General features: G+C 43.7%; 1 protein-coding gene across 5 annotated transcripts in view; it reads left to right on the top strand.

The window, feature by feature from the left end:
- Positions 1–312: 312 nt before the first annotated feature.
- Positions 313–17,920, top strand: part of KRAS (KRAS proto-oncogene, GTPase) — a 64,724-nt gene continuing 47,116 nt past the window's right edge. For 2 of the 5 annotated variants that reach the window (XM_060776529.2, XM_060776525.2), the window contains exon 1: positions 313–422. In XM_060776529.2, coding sequence (XP_060632512.2) covers positions 371–422 — 52 coding nt within the window. In that variant the 5' untranslated portion in view covers positions 313–370. Of the gene's footprint in view, positions 423–4,907; positions 5,079–17,920 lie in introns of those variants that run through there. The other 3 variants (XM_060776526.2, XM_067469312.1, XM_060776527.2) reach the window with 2 other exon arrangements.

Raw genomic sequence — 17,920 nt, 5'->3', positions numbered from 1 at the left:
GTAATACAACTGTCTGGTTCCTCCTGACACGATAAATAAATCAATATTGAGCCATGTCCGTCGTAGCGGTATCAAACTGCATTCGTTCTACGGCGAGGAAGAACCCTTGGCGCACTCCTTCCTCTGGTATTTGTCGCCGGTCTCCCTTCCAGGCCCCAACCATAGCCGGCACTGCTTAGCATCCATAATCAAATGGGATTTGGGTGCCTCCCAAAGATAGAAGCTCTGCCACCCTCCCTTCTCTGTCTCTCTCTCTCTGTCTATTCTTCAGCAGGCAAAAAAAAAAAAAAAAAAAAAAAAGGGGGGGGGGGGACCCAGCTCGCTTGCCTGTTATTTTGGAAGCTGCCAGAGAGCAGAGAAGGAGCATTGTATGTACGTCCTAGAAGCAACTAAAGGACCTCGGGCAGGAGACAGAGAGAGGGGTAAGGAGGCCACGGAGGGGAGGGGGGATTTGGGGGGTGGAAAGGGCTTATTGGGGGGCACTGGAGCCACCTACCCCACGGCAGACCCCAAATCTTTCCCTAAAGGATCCAAATCCCCTCTGACTGCAGTCTGTACATGATGTACATGATGCTCCAAGTGGGCAATTATTCCAAATGCATTCCTTGGGGATTATTATTATTAGAGTAAACTCTGTTAAGAGGCACCCATGGGGATGGGTAGGTGCCAGGTCAATGCAGTTTCTGGTTGCTTGAGAGTTACTATGAGAAATAGGCCTTATACAATACCATAAACTCCACTACGATACCTTATACAATACCATAAACTCTGTATTGACTTGAATTCCATACTGAAATGCAGGCATCCAAACCAAACTGCAATCCAACACAGCTTTGCAAATGCAGTATTATTATTTCTTTGATTTTGTTTGCCGGTTGCTTGAGAGTTCTGGTTAACTGAGAGTCTACTGTACTACTACTGTGTCCTGATTCATTGTGGTTTTATGTAACAGGGGTTTTCACCAGCCATTGGTTTGTTTGCATCATGATTGATTATTGATTCTTTGGTAATTGATTAGGAGAAGCAGCGTTGTCTCCAAGGACTGGGTTTTGGAAGGATAATAATAATGCTCACCTGCAGTGGTTTGCAGGTGTTTTAAGACCTGATTCCAAATGTTTGACAAGGGATGGACTCAGGTTTGGATTGAAACAAAATATATAAAAATCCACCCTTACCTGACATACTTCTTTCTGGCAGGCTGAGCATCCTTTCCCTAGTTGCCAGTAATGATAGTAATAATAATGCTAATAATATTAAGGCATTTGCACCATAATAATAATAATAATAATAATAATAATAATAATAATAATAATGGCATTTGCACCATCCTAACAACAAGGCATTGGCATAATAATAATAATAATAATAATAATAATAATAATAGATCTATTAAGGCATTTGCACCATAACAATAGTAATAATAATAATAATAATCCAGCGTATAGATCTCATTTGCTGTGACATACTGTGCTTTAGTGTCAGTATAATAATAATAATAATAATAATAATAATAATATAAAGGCATTTGCACCATCCTAAAAACAAGGCATTGGCATAATAATAATAATAATAATAATAATAATAGATCTATTAAGGCATTTGCGCCATCCTAACAAGGCATTTGCACCATAATAATAATAATAATAATAATAATAATCCAGCGTATAGATCTTGTTTGTTGTGACATACTGTGCTTTAGTGTCAGTAAAATAATAATAATAATAATAATAATAATAATAATAATAATGTATTTGCACTATCCTAATGTGGAGCCCCTAATTGCCCTATGGGTTAAATCCTTGTGCCAGCAGGACTGAAGAGGGTTCGAATCCGGGGAGAGTGCGGATGAGCTCCCTCTGTCAGCTCCAGCTCCCCATGCAAGGACATGTTTTACCATCCCGCAAGGATGGTAAAATATCAAAACATCTGGGTGTCCCCTGGGTAATGTCCTTGCAGATGAGCAATTCTCTCACACCAGAAGCAACTTGCAGTTTTTCAAGTTGCACCAAGAAACCCCATCCTAATAATAATAATAATAATAATAAGGCATTTGCATCATCCTAATAATAATAATAATAATAAATCTATTAAGACATTTGCACCATCCTAATAATAAATAACAATAATAATAAGGCATGTGCACCATAATAACATTAATAATAATAATAATAATAATAATAATAAATCTATTAAGGCATTTCCACCATCTTAATAATAATAATAATAATAATAATATTAATAATAATAAAACAATAATAATAATAATAATAATAAAGCATTTGCACCAAAATAATAACATTAATAATAATAATGATAAATCTATTAAGGCATTTGCACCATCCCAATAATAATAATAAGAATACTAAGACATTTGCATCTTAATAATAATAATAATAATAATAATAATAAGAAATCTATTAAGGCATTTGCACCATCCTAATAATAACAATAATAATGATTTTGTGATACGAAATCCAGCATATAGATCTCGTTTGCTGTGACATACTGTGCTTTTGTGTGAATAATAATAATAGTAAGGCATTTGCACCATAACAACAACTACAACAAATCTATTAAGGCATTTGCACCATCCTAATAGAATAATAATAATAATAATCTATTAAGGCATTTGCACCATCTTAATAAGAATAAAAATAAGATATTTCACAATAATAATAATAATAATAAGGCATTTGCACAATAATAATAATAATAATACTATAATACTATTGAGGCATTTGCACCATAATAATAATAATAATAATAAGGCATTTGCACAATAATACTATAATAATAATAAGGCATTTGCATAATAATAATAATACTATAATACTATTGAGGCATTTGCACAATAATAATAATAATAATAAGGCATTTGCATCATCCTTTGCTCTCTTCCCAGCTGAAAATTACTTTCCAAAATCTCCTCCCTCTAAAACCGGACTAACCTGGATTCCACGCGTGATTTCATCTCCCACTCCTTTAAATCTGATTTAAAAAACAACATTCCGATTGGACTCCCCTTTCTTCCAATGTGATCTTCAGTATTTATTTATTTTCTTTTTTTCAGCTTGGCCCACGCGGGTCGCGCCTCGCGTGGGCATTTTACTCGCGAGTAACCTCTTCTTTCCACCGATTCAATGGGGATTTCATTATTTTTTTAAGAGGGGGGAGAAAAAAAAGGAAAGCTGGGGGTTTGTTGTTGTTGTTGTGATCCACGGTCCCGCGTGGGGCCCACCCTGGAAGAAATCCCAGCAAGCAAGGTAGAGAGGCGTGTTAAAAGGGAAGGAGAAACATAACAATAAACAATAAACAAAACAACAAACAATAAATAATTATATTAAAATAAGATTTTTTAAAAGTGCAGTAAAATGTTGTATTAGTATGTAATCAGCTTCTTTGATGATAATAATAGAAACGCTAATCGTTTATTTATTTATTTATTGGCGTGGGAAAAAAAAAAAAGAAAGATCCTGCTGCAACCCACGCGCCTCCTCTGCGGCTGCTTCGCCCAGCAAGCCACGCCCACTCAGCTGGCTCTTTCCCCAGCAAGCCACGCCCACAACTTGGCTTTTGACTCCGCCCTCTCCACCTCCTTCGCTTTCTCTAGATAGCCCCGCCCACTCTCCCTTTGGCCCCGCCCACTGCTCCTGGCTCTCTCCCCAGCAAGCCACGCCCACAACTTGGCCTTTGACTCCGCCCTCTCCGCCTCATTCGCTGTCTCTAGCTAGCCCCGCCCACTCCTCCTGTTCTAATCCGTTCCTGGCTCTTTCCCCAGCAAGCTACGCCCACAACTTGGCCTTTGACTCCGCCCTCTCCGCCGCCTTCGCGTTCTCTAGCTAGCCCCGCCCACTCTTTCTTTGGCTCCGCCCATTCCTGTTTTAACCGGCTCTTTCCCCCAGGAAGCCACGCCCACAACTTGGCCTTTGACTCCGCCCTCTCCGCCTCCTTCGCTTTCTCTAGCTAGCCCCGCCCACTCCTCCTGTTCTAACCCGCTCCTGGCTCTTTCTCTCAGCAGGCCACGCCCACAACTTGGCCTTTGACTCCGCCCTCTCCGTCTCCTTCTCTAGCTAGCCCCGCCCACTATTCCTTTGCCCCCGCCCACTCCTCCTGTTCTAACCCGCTCCTGGCTCTTTCCCCCAGCAAGCCACGCCCACAACTTGGTCTTTGACTCCGCCCTCTCCGTCTCCTTTGCTTTCTCTAGCTAGCCCCGCCCACTCCTCATGTTCTAACCCGCTCTCTCCGCCTCCTTTGCTTTCTCTAGATAGCCCCGCCCACTCTCATTTTGGCCCCGCCCACTCCCCATGTTCTAACCTGCTCCTGCCTCTTTCCCCCAGCAAGCCACGCCCACAACTTGGCCTTTGACTCCGCCCTCTCCGCCTACCTCGCTTTCTCTTGCTAGCCCCGCCCACTCTTCCTTCGGCCCCGCCCACTCCTCCTGTTCTAACCCACTCTCTCCGCCTTCTTCCCTTTCTCTAGCTAGCCCCGCCCACTCTTCCTTTGGCCCCGCCCACTCCTGTTCTAACCCTCTCCTGGCTCTTTCCCCCAGCAAGCCACGCCCACAACTTGGCCTTTGACTCCTCCCTCTCCGCCGCCTTCTCTTTCTCTAGCTAGCCCCGCCTACTCTTCCTTTGGCCACGCCTACTCCTCCTAACCCGCTCTCTCCGCCTGCTTCGCTTTCTCTAGCTGCCCCCGCCCACTCTTCCTTTGGCCCCGCCCACTCCTGTTCTAACCCGCTCTCTCCGCCTCCTTCGCTTTCTCTAGCTAGCCCCACCCACTCTTCCTTTGGCCCCGCCCACTCCTGTTCTAACCCGCTCTCTCCGTCTCCTTCGCGTTCTCTAGCTAGCCCCGCCCACTCTCCCTTTGGCCCCGCCCACTCGTCCTGTTCTAACACCCTCCCCGCCCTAGACAGGAGAGGCAATCGAGCGCTGGATGGCCTTAGCGGGGATTTAAAGGGACAGCGCCCTGTTTCCTCCTCCTCTTCCTGTCGGCGCTCCCCTTCGCGCCTTCCCCGGCCATTACGCTTTCTTCCCGTCGCTTTTCGCCGTGGATCCCGGACGGAGAGAAACGCCGAGCTGGTAGGGATTATAAAGCAGTGTAAATCTAGTCTTTGGTTACCTTGTCCTGAAATTTGGGGTGTATCCCTTTAAGAATGCCCAGGGTCCTTAGATCTGAAACTTGGGGATATCCCTTGAGCCACTCCTCTGTTCAAAGTAAAGCTGGACTGGGTTGGGCATGTTTCCATAACAAATCGAGGTGATTTTCTTTTGTGGGGAGTGACCCTGAATAAATCTACTTTATTTTAATGTAATGCAACAACAACAGTAATAATGGGGTCTTGGTCTTCTAGACTTAGTGGTGATACTCCATTTGAAAAACCCTGGGATTTAAGGGTGAAACCAAGATTCCAAAACATTATGCAATACAGTTTTTGTTTCTGGGTGTAAATGTCATTTCCTCTTTCATAAAAACTTGGGGAAAGTTTGTTAAACTGCAAAAAACTTTGTTTTGGGGAGAGAGACATCCTTTTCCATAGCACATTTTGCAATAGGGGTTGTGTTGTAGGTTTTTTCGGGCTATATGGCCATGCTCTAGAGGCATTCTCTCCTGACGTTTTGCCTACATCTATGGCAAGAATCCGCAGAGGTTGTGAGGTCTGTTGGAACTAGGAAAAGGGGTTTATATATCTGTGGAATGACCAGGGTGGGGCAAAGGACTCTTGTCTGCTGGTTCTTTGTCAGGAGGGCTTTGATTACGTTTTCTTGCCCTGGTGAAGAGAGTTGGATAGGATGGCCTTGAGTATTTTCTATTGGTCATAGGGATTCTGTGTGGGAAGTTTGCCCCAATTCTCTTTGGTGGGGTTCAGAATGCTCTTTGATTGTAGGTGAACTATAAATCCCAGTAACTATAACTCCCAAATGTTAAGGTCTATTTCCCCCAAACTCCCATCTGTGTACATATTTCGGCATATGGAATATTAGTGCCAAGTTTGATCCAGATCCATCATTGTTTGAGTCCATGGTAGTCTCTGGATGTAGGTGAACTACAACTCCCAAACTCAAGGTCAATGCTCACCAAACCCTTCTAGTGTTTTCTGTTGGTCATGGGAGTCCTGTATGCACCGATTGGTTCAATTCTATCATGCTATTTGATTGTAGGTGAACTATAAATCCCAGCAACTACAACTCCCAAAAGACAAAATCAATTTTTGAGTGATGGACATACATTGGATTTTTAGGTGTCTTGTGTCCAAATTTGGTGTCAATTTGTCAAGTGGTTTTTGAGTTCTGTTAATCCCACAAACGAACATTACATTTTTATTTATATAGACTAGTCATCCCCTGCCACGCATTGCTGTGGCCCAGTCTGTGTATATGTTTTGTGTGTCTATATGTGTGTGTGTGTATATTAGTGTATATGTGTCTATGTGTGTGTGCATAGACACATATACACTAATATATGTGGTTTTGTGCATGCGTTGTGATGTAATTTTTGTTTTTTGACTTTTTAAGTAAAAATAGTAAATTAAAAAAAACAATATTATCAAGCCAATAGTCGTATCCAGTCTAATTCCACAGCCAAGGTGCTTTCATGCCTGCTGTCCGAAGGCCTGGTCCCAAAACCATGATTTCAGTTTCTTCCTAAACAAAAGGAGGGATGATGCCGACCTAATCTTGGGAGTTCCACAAACAGGGGGTCACCACCGAGAAGGCCCTGTCCCTCGTCCCAACCAAACGCGTTTGTGAAGCTGTTGGGGCCAAGAGCAGGGCCTCCCCGGACAATCTTAAACTACGGGGTGGAACGTAGAGGGAGATACCTTCAGACAAGTAAGCTGGGCCGGAACCGTATAGGGTTTTATAGGCCAAGATCAGCACTTCGAAATGTGGTTGGAAGTGGACCGGCAGCCAGTGGAGATGGCACAACGGGGGTGATGGGTGGTGGTGGTGGTGGTATGCTCCCTGTATGTCGCTCCAGTGAGCAATCTGGTTGCCATGGCCCATTTGACTAGTTGGAGTTTCTGAACAGTCTTCAAAGGCTACCCCACGTAGAGTGCGTTGCAGTAATCTTTCTGGGATGTAACCAGTTTCTTTGATGATAATGATAGAAACACTAGTCATTTCTTTATTTATTTATTGGCGTGTTGTGGGGGGGGGGGAGGGGGGATTCAGACTAGTTTTTGGCAGCCAACAAAGTTGTTGGAGCAGAGCAACTACTTTCTAAGTAAAGAACCGCACAATGAAACAGGAAATAACACTTTCGAACCAGGAACAGAACATTTTTCATATTTTGTTGTTTTGTCTTGCATAGTTTGCCTCCAGGCCTGAGGTTATCCATCCCTTCCTAAGTCTGTTTTACTTTGATCTTGCACTAAGCCAGCTGTGCCCGTAGCTTGGGAAGTCTGATCTGGCCACAGTGGTCCATGCTCTTGTTACATCCCAAATAGATTACTGCAATGCGGTCTACATGGGGTTGCCTTTGAAGACTGTTCGGAAACTCCAACTAGTCCAACGGGCTGCAGCTAGACTACTCACTGGAGTGTCATACAGGGAGCATACCACCCCCACCCCCCATTATGTCAGCTCCACTGGCTGCCGGTCGAGTTCTGAGCACGTCCCATATAGACTACTGCAATGCACTCTATGTGGGGCTGCCTTTGAAGACTGCTTGGAAGCTTCAAATGGTTCAGTGGGTGGCAGCCAGGTTATTAACAGGAGGGCACTCAGAGAGCGTACAACCCCTCTGCTGCGCCAACTCCACTGGCTGCCAGTTTGCTACCGGGCACAATTCAAAGTGCTGGCTTTAGCCTTTAAAGCCCTAAACGGTTACCTATCTGAACACATCTCTCCCTATGAACCATCTAGGTCTCTAAGATCGTCTGGAGTAAATGAATTGGCCGTCTGCAAGGACGTTGCCCAGGGGACGCCTGGATGTTTTACCATCCTGTGGGAGGCTTCTCTCATGTCCTCACATGAGAAGACAGAACTAACAGATGGGAGCTCATCCCGGTATACAAATATAGTAAATAAACATAGTAAATAAATAAATTATCGTGGGATAATCTATCTTGTTCGTAACTTGGGGACTGCTTGCATTTCACTTAAGCTTCCACGATGCATGTAAGTGGAAACTTTGATATGTCTCAGTCCCGGATGAGCCCCACTTCCTTCTTATCCCTGCTAGAGGTTATTTGCGTCACATCCCCTTTCCTGTCCACATTTTCTGTCAGAGCAAGATCCGAGGATGGAATACATGTGTCGGTATGATGGACATGTGTGCGTACTGTGCAGATGTTGCTTGCATGATTCCCTTTTATCTTCTGAGAACTTCAAGACACTGTTCAGGCAGGAAAACCGAATACAGACCATACGGATATCTTTTGCCTCTGTAACCCAGTCTAGGTTTAGAGATGCACTTTCTTGTATCTTCTACCAGCTTGGGGACCCGGCGCTGCCCGGGTTATTTGAGAAAGGAATTGTGTTTGGTCTTTATTAGTTATTTATATGGCTCGCAGTGGTTTCAGGAAGTTAGTGAAGGTACTGTGAGTCCCATCATCTGTGGTCCATCCTCCTCCAAACTGCTCCAGAATGGAGAGTGGGTCATGGTGGCTCTGTGTGCCATGTTTGGTCTTGATTGGTCATTAGATGAGTGCTGCAGAAGTCTTGGGAAGTGAGTGGAGGTACTTGAAATCCCATCATTCATTGTTCTCCCCCAAACCTCACCAGAATATTGAGTTGGCCATGGGGGCTCTCTGTGCCAGGTTTGGTCTTTATTAGTATTTGGATGAGTGTCCCTGTGGTTTCAGGAAGTGAGTGAAGGTACTGTAAGTCCCATCATCTGTGGTCCATCCTCCTTCAAATAGCACCGGGATGTAGGTTGGGTCATGGGGGCTCTGTGTGCCAAGTTTGGTCTTGATTGGTCATTAGATGAGGGTTGCAGCAGTCTTGGGAAGGGAGTAGAGGTACTTGAAGTCCCATCATCCCTGGTCTGTCCTCCTCGAAAGTGCACCAGGATGTAGAGTGGGTCATGGGGGCTCTGTGTGCCAAGTTTGGTCTTGATCAGTCATTGGCAAGGGTCTCAGTGGTCTCAGGAAGTGAGTGAAGTGACTGCAAGTCCCATCATCCATTGTCAAATTTTTCCAAACCGCACCAGGATGTAGAGTGGGTCATGTGGGCTCTCTGTGCGAATTGTGATCCTGATCCATCATTGTTGGCAGTTGTAAGGGTCTCAGGAAGGGAGTGCAGGTATTGCAAGTCCCATCGTCCATGGTGCATCCTCCAAACCGCACCAGGATGTAGAGTGCGTCATGGAGACTCATTGTGCCAAGTTTGGTCTTTTTCGGTAATTGGATGAGGGTTGCAGTGGTCTCAAGAATTGAGCAAAGGTTCATAGGTGACTGTGGAGCCCTATTCTTGATCTACATCTTCTTCCACAGTGATGGCATTGGTTTCCAGGTGGAAGGCGGTCTCAGACGGGGTTGGCTTGACACGCCTTCCTCTTGGCATGTTTCTCTCTTTCACCCTCCATTCGTGCCTCTTCAAATTCTACAGCACTGCTGGTCACAGCTGACCTCCAGCTGGAGCGCTCAAGGGCCAGGGCTTCCCAGTTCTCAATGTCTATGACAGAGTTTTTAAGGTTGGCTTTGAGCCCATCTTTAAATCTCTTACATTACAATGCATGTGCAAAACTACATATATATACGCAAACACACGTTTACACAAATATATACACACACAAAACACATATACACAGACTGGACCACAGCAACGCGTGGCAGGGGACAGCTAGTATCTTTCATAAAAGCAGCTAAGTCTCTTTTGGGGGAAATCCAAAAACTCATCTCTCTAAGTATGTACCGTAATTGGTTCCATTGTCAAACTGCTCTAAGAAGGTTGTCAGGTCAGTCTTCTCTTCACTAGGTTGAACATGTCCAGGTCCCTCAACCTTTCTTTATAGCAGTGGTTCTCAACCTTTCTAATGCCATGACCCCTTAATACAGTGCTTCATGTTGTGTTGACGCCCAATCATAACATTGTTTTCATTGCTACTTCGTAACGGTAATTTAGCTACTGTTATGAATCATAATGTAAATATCTGATAAGCAGGATGTATTTTCATTCACTGGACCAAATTTGGCACAAATACCCAATATGCCCGAATTTGAATGGTTTTTTTTTGGGGGGGGGGGGGGTTGGGTTGATTTTGTCATTTGGGAGTTGTAGTTGCTGGGATTTATAATTCAACTAAAATTAAAGGGCATTCTGAACTCCACCAACGATGGAATTGAACCAATGTATTGTCGAAGGCTTCCATGGGAGTTCTGTGTGCCAAGATTGGTTCGATGATTGAATTGAACCAAACTGGTCACACAGAACTCCCATGACCAAGGGAAAATACTGGAAGAGTTTTATAGTCACGGACCTAACGCCAGATCTTGAGTTTTGGAGTTGTAGTTCACCTACATCCAGAGAGCACTGTGGACTCAAACAATGATGGATCTGGACCAAACTTGGCACGAATACTCAGTATGCCCAAATGTGAACACTGGTGGTGTTTGGGGAAAATAGACCTTGACATTTGGGATTTGTAGTTGTTGGGATTTATAGTTTACCTACAGTCATTAATTTATTTCTGGTATTTATATCCCGTCTCTTCTCTACCACAAAAGCGGGACTCAGGCCGGCTTACATAGGCAGCAATTCGAGGATGTTACATGAATAATTAATACAATAAGCATTAAACAAACCATTAAAATACATAAAATACACAAGCCATTAATTAAACAATATAAAAACATTTGTTACCAAATAGAATTGTATCCTCATGTAAATCGCCTTTCCAATCCATTTCCACTAAAGTGCTAATTTATGTCTGCTGACTGAAAGCCTGGTTCCAAAGCCACGATTTTACTTTCTTCCTGAAAGCCAGGAGGGATGGGATTAATCATATCTTGCTCTGAAGCACGTTCCACAGGCGTGGGGCCACCACCAAGGAGGCCCTGTCTCTCATCCTCACCAGCCGCATTTGTGATGTTGGTGGAAGCAAGAGCAGGGCCTCCCCGGATTATCTTAAGTTACGAGGTGAGACATAGAGGCAGATGCGTTCGGACAAGTAAGCTGGGACAGACTGTATAGAGTCAAAACCAAAGAGGATTCTGAACCCCACCAATAATAGCATTGGGCCAAACTTCCCAATTTGAAGTTTCTTCAAATTGTCATTTCCATCCTAAAAGGAAACTGAATGCCCTCCAGATGAGACTTGATGAGTGTAGTTTCCCTTTCTTGGAAACTATGGTTTTGGCAAAGCAAACAAAACTACAGTTTGCCTTCTTTGCTGAAGAATCACAGTGTTGGGTCATGTTCAGCTTATGTTCAACTAAAGTTGAATCTGTGGATAAGGGGATTGCAATCTAAATGGAAATTAGTGCTGTAGACTCCAAATACAGTGTGTCACTTCCATATTCCTGTGGTTAGTGGTCTTGCCATTACCTGTTGTGACCAGAGCAAGTTAGAAAACTGGTGTTATGAAGTCTGGGCACTTAAAGATGCATCCCTGAATAAGGAAGCTAAAGATCTCAAGACCTCCACATGCAGCAGAAATGCCTATCTTGCCAGCTGCAAAATTCCCAAGAAGTTAACAGATGCATCAAGAACAAAACGAAAGGATAAAAGCAGAACCACTTTGCTAAATAATTGCACCAACTTGATGAAAAACGTTATGTAATTAGGGAACTTTCATTTTTTAGAGAGAATTGCTGACCTAAGAAAAATGTCACTCTATTCCAAGGCATCCAATTGAGCTGCTCCCCTTGTCAAATTTAAGTGCTGTATATTTTGGGAAATACATTTACTGCACAGCCTAAACTTGAAGGCCTTTGGATATCATTTGTGGGACTGGTGTGAAGTATGAGATCTGGCCTTTACTGCGTCATTCTTAATACAGTATACTGTCTTCCCACCATATTGGTGCTTGAAGACCTAGAGATTTCCTTCTCCTAGAATCATAGAGTTGGAAGAGACCCCCTGCCAAGAAGCAGAAAAATTGCATTCAAAGCACCCCTGACAGATGGCCATCCAGCCCCTGTTTAAAAGCTTCCAAAGAAGGAGCCTCCACCACACTCTGGAGCAGAGTTTTCCACTGCTGAACAGCTCTCACAGTTTATTTATTTATTTACAGTATTTATATTCTGCCATTCTCACTCCGCAGGGGACTCAGGGCGGATTACAATGAACATATACATGACAAACATTCAATGCCATAGATATACAACATATATAGACAGACACAGAGGTAATTTAACATTCCAGCTTTCTGACTTTGTGAGGCTATGCTCAATTCCGGCCACAGGGGGAGCTGTCGCTTCACTGTCCACTTGTAACACGGAGTCCTTGATGGAGTACTTGATGGAGTTAGCAAGTTCTTCCTAATGTTCAGGTGGAATCTCCTTTCCTGTAGTTTGGAGCCATTGTTCCGCGTCCTAATCTCCAGGGCAGCAGAAAACAAGCTTGCTCCCTCCTCCCTATGACTTCCCATCATGTATTTATTCATGGCTCCTCTCCGCCTTCTCTTCTGCAAGCTAAACATGTCCAGCTCTTTTAACTGTTCCTCATAAGGCTTGTTCTCCAGATCTTTGATCATGTTAGTCACCCTTCTCTGGACACATTCCAGCTTGTCAACATCTCCCTTCTAGCAATCTCTAGATCCTCCAGTATGATCCTATGGTCATCTTCCTGTGGAAGTCATCCATGGGGTTGTGCTCAAAGTACTAGAAATCTGTACAGAGGTTATTCCTGGCTTTAAAAAAGAGCAGTTTTTTCACATTCATGGGGATCCTGTGCCCTTAGTAGTTGTCTAATTTTAAAAGCCATATAGGATCAGATCTGGTTTATTCTTGGATGGAAACCACTTAGGAACCAATAATAATAAATAATGTTGTTGTTGTTCATTCGTTCAGTCGTCTCCGACTCTTCGTGACCTCATGGACCAGCCTACGCCAGAGCTCCCTGTCGGCCGTTACCACCCCCAGCTCCCTCAAGGTCAGTCCAGTCACTTCAAGGATGCCATCCATCCATCTTGCCCTTGGTCGGCCCCTCTTCCTTTTGCCTTCCACTTTCCCCAGCATAATTGTCTTCTCTAGGCTTTCCTGTCTCCTCATGATGTGGCCAAAGTACTTCAGCTTTGTCTCTAGTATCTTTCCCTCCAGTGAGCAGTCGGGCTTTATTTCCTGGAGGATGGACTGGTTGGATCTTCTCGCAGTCCAAGGCACTCTCAGCACTTTCCTCCAACACCACAGCTCAAAAGCATCGATCTTCCTTCGCTCAGCCTTCCCTAAGGTCCAGCTCTCACATCCGTAGGTGACTACAGGGAATACCATGGCTTTGACTAGGCGGATCTTTGTTGCCAGTCTGATGTCTCTACTCTTTACTATTTTATCGAGACTGGACATTGCTCTCCTCCCAAGAAGTAAGCGTCTTCTGATTTCCTGGCCACAGTCTGCATCTGCAGTAATCTTTGCACCTAGAAATACAAAGTCTGTCACGGCCTCCACGGTTTCTCCCTCTATTTTCCAGTTGTCTATCATTCTTGTTGCCATAATCTTGGTTTTTTTGACATTTAGCTGCAACCCAGCTTTTGCGCTTTCTTCTTTCACCTTGATTAGAAGGCTCCCTGCTATCATCTCCTCAAGGGACTTGGTGCGGCTTCCATGAGGCCAAGCCCAAAGTACATCAAACAACACATCAATAAAACAACATCAATAAACAAACAATAGAATACAAATCATAGAATCATAGAATCAAAGAGTTGGAAGAGACCTCATGGGCCATCCAGTCCAACCCCCTGCCAAGAAGCAGGAATATTGCATTCAAATCACCCCTGACAGATGGCCATCCAGCCTCTGCTTAAAAGCTTCCAAAGAAGGAGCCTCCACCACACTCCGGGGCAGAGAGTTCCACTGCTGAACGGCTCTCACAGTCAGGAAGTTCTTCCTAATGTTCAGATGGAATCTCCTCTCTTGTAGTTTGAAGCCATTGTTCCGCGTCCTAGTCTCCAAGGAAGCAGAAAACAAGCTTGCTCCCTCCTCCCTGTGGCTTCCTCTCACATATTTATACATGGCTATCATATCTCCTCTCAGCCTTCTCTTCTTCAGGCTAAACATGCCCAGTTCCCTAAGCCGCTCCTCATAGGGCTTGTTCTCTATACATCACATGAACAAAAAACAATCAATAGAGACATAAACAATTTTAAAAATGGCTGGGCCAAATGTAATAGGTTAAAATTAAAAATATTCTGATGTAAACAAGGTAAAATATAACTAGGATAGGATATTTCGGAGAGAAATGAGGAAGCACAATCCATCCTAAGTCAGTATTAAAGTGCATTGTGAGGACATATTGCTGAGAGTTCTCCTTACTCTGGGAAGGCACACTGGAACAACCACGTTTTCAGGCTCCTCCTAAAAACTGCCAACGTTGGGGTATGTCTAATGTCCCTGGGAAGTGAGTTCCAGAGTCAGGGGGCCACCACCGAGAAGGCCCTCTGCCTTGTCCCCACCATTCGTGCCTCCGAAGGAGGCGGGAGCGTGAACAGGGCCTCTCCAGATGATCGAAGAGATCGTGTGGGTTCGTACACAGAAATGCGATCACGCAGGTAGGCGGGTCCCAAACCATTCAGGGTTTGTAGGTAAGAACCTGCACCTTTAATTGGGACCAGAAAATGAAAGGCAGCCAGTGGAGCTCCTTAAACAGGAGGGTTGACCGCTCCTTGCAAGAAGCACTGCTCGTGCTAAGAAAAAAGTCCTGTCTAAATCCTTGAGTGACACTACTGGTCGTATGTGATGGTACTGGACTAGATGAAACAATGGTCCAACTGAGTATAAAGCAGCTGCCTTAATTCCTTCTGTTGTCTTAAGCATGATAAGGAATGAAAAGGTCCTTTGTTTTCAGAATATATGGAGCCTTTATATACGTTTATCATGAAGATCAGTTGGGTAGACCATTCTCCCTGTAAGTTATTTGTTCACGAGTCCAGGATCTCAGAATGTCAGGCTTTTTGAAGGATTATATTCTCCTGGAATGAACCTACTCAGTGTTTGTGGTCTTTGGGAGAAGCTCTTCTTTCAGTTTCACCTCCCTTTGAGGCAGATATTGTTAGGATATGAGAGAAGACATTTTCTGGTATTAGATCAGTGACTGTAAAACTTTCTTCCAGATGGGCCATTCCTTACTGTTTTTCTCCCAGCAGCTGATGCCCTTTTTGTTCAGACGGGTTGGACTGCCTAGTTCTCTGCTTTCTTCTTGTCGTTCCTCAGGTTGGAAATGTTTGACCAGCATTGGCTTTGGGAGGAAGGTAAAGGATGGCTGAGGAAACACAGATTTTTCTATGGCTGGTTTCCGCAACAAATCTGCAACAAACAGTGGAATAAGATTTGAGGATTACAGGCTGATCTTATTGTAGTTGTATATGCCAAAAGGCGAAGTAGACAGCAGTCACCTCTAGAATGTTTTTGTTGAATATACATGCATCACCAAACAGAGAAAAGAAGAGAGTAGGGGATTTTGTATGTTAAAATGTGCAGATGTGTAAATTTGGCCATAGTTTGTAAGAGTGACTGCTCAAACATATGTTGGAAGGAAGCTTCATGTGGATTCCAGAAGGTTGAAAACATTTTTGTTTACTTATTCAAGTCTTACTAGATCTGGTTGGGTCATTCACATGTACATGTCATTATTGTCATTATTACATTGTTGTTAGTTTTGGATTCAAAATGGCTAAAATTTCTTTTGGCATAGGAACCTATTCCTATACTTTCTATATTGTTTCTGTCTCTGGTACAAAATTTTATGTTAAAGCAGCATTTCTCAATCTGGGGTCGGGGGTCTTGAGGGGTGTCAGAGGGGTCACCAAAGATCATCAGAAAACACAGTATTTTCTGTTGTTCATGGGGGTTCTGTGTGGGAAGTCTGGCCCAATTCTATCATTGGTGGGGTTCAAGGGGCACTTTGATTTTAGGTGAACAACTCCCAAATGTCAAGGTCGATTACCCCCAAACTCTCCCAGTGTTCACATTTGGACATATTGAGTATTTGTGCCAAGTATGGTCCAGATCCATCATAGTTTTGAGTCCACGGTGTTCTCTGAATGTAGGTGAACTACAACTCCAAAACTCAAGCTCAACGCCCACCAAACCCTTCCAGTATTTTCTCTTGGTCATGGAAGTTCTGCGTGCCAAGTTTGGTTCAATTCCATTCTTGGTGGTGTTCAGAATGCTCTTTGATTGTAGGTGAACTATAAATCCCAGCAACTACAACTCTCAAATGACAAAATCAATCCCTCCCCAAACCCTACCAGTATTCAAATTTGGGCATAACGGATATTTGTGCCAAATTTGGTCCAGTGAATGAAAATACATCATGGACAGGCATATAGCCGGGGGTGGGGGGCTTGGGGGGCTTCAGCCCCCCCCCCCCCCGAAATTCTCATGGTGGTTCGCGAAAAGGCCTTACTGGTGCATTATTTAAACTGTTATGTTTAATCATATCATGATCTGATCACCCTACTCAATATATCCCATATGCATGGGGGTATTGGGGTAACGATACAAAAGGTTTGCTAGGGTAGACCCTCTTTCACTCAGACTCAGCCCCCCCCCCCCCGAAACAAACTCACCCCCCCCCCCCCGAATCGAAATCCTGGCTATGGGCCTGATCCTGGATATCCGATATTTACATTACAATTCATCACAGTAGCAAAATTAGAGTTATAAAGTAGCAACACAAATAATGTTATGATTGGGGGGTCACCACAATATGAGGAACTGTATTAAAGGGTCGTGGCATGAGGAAGGTTGAGAACCACTGTGTTAAAGTATAGTAGCCAGGAGGACATCTACTTCATTAATCACTTCATACCTGAATGTAAACACAATTTTAGGCCAGGCTTTCTGTCCATATAGTCTAAAGTAAGATTTGCCTAACAGTGTTTATTAGTGTTTAGGTGTTATGGAAGATGTTCCAAAAATATTTGACAACCTACAAGAACTCTCTGATGGATGCTCTTTGGTTCTTCGAAGGGCGAGTCAATGTTGGTCATGTCCTTTGAAAGTTTGAAAACATCAGCTGGTTTCTACATTTTGGAAGTGAGAAATAATCTCAGTTTTTCCTTGCTTGTTTGGGGGAGCAAATCACTGCAGGACTCAGCCAAACCCACTTTATTTGACTTTTTTGAGAATACAAATTCACAGCTCTGTTTTCTAGAGAAATGTGTAACTCCAGTGAACAATACCATTCCATGTCTCTTTTTGCTCTGCTAGTTTCTGCAGGCACTCAATGGAATTCAAGTCTCGTAAATTCTAATAAAATTACTTCATCATAAAGCATGCCCAGTTCAAAGTACAACGGAGAGAAGTTTCTTTTGGTGGCTCATAAATTACTAGTCCAGATAAAAACAGACTCTTTAGAAGCAGAGAATATGATAACCAAGAGCAATTACACAATAGCATGGTTTGAAGTCCTCCTTTAAAAAAAACTCTTGTGGTTTTGACAGATTTATTTATTTATTTATAAGCAAACCAAGGGTACAGTTGTATATAAAAAACACAAAGTTTAAAAACTTGTCATTATACTAAATGTCCTTTGGCCAGTAGCTGGCTACTTGGAGTGCCTCTGGTGTTGCTGTGAGAAGGTCCTCCATTGTGCATGTGGCAAGGCTCAGGCTGCATTGTAATAGGTGGTCTGTGGTTTGCTCTTCTCCGCACCCGCATGTCGTGGACTCCACTTTGTGACCCCATTTCTTAAAGTTGGCTCTACATCTTGTGGTGCCAGAGCACAATCTGTTTAGCGACTTCCATGTTACCCAGTCTTCTGTGTGCCCAGGGAGGAGTCTCATTTGGCTTGAGGTTCTGGGTGTTAGCCTGCGACTTTTG

Source organism: Anolis sagrei, chromosome 5 (assembly GCF_037176765.1).
Source record: "Anolis sagrei isolate rAnoSag1 chromosome 5, rAnoSag1.mat, whole genome shotgun sequence".
Classification (NCBI taxonomy): domain Eukaryota; kingdom Metazoa; phylum Chordata; class Lepidosauria; order Squamata; family Dactyloidae; genus Anolis; species Anolis sagrei.
The sequence above is the reverse complement of the archived record's forward strand: the minus strand, read 5'-3'. Positions and strand labels throughout refer to the sequence as shown.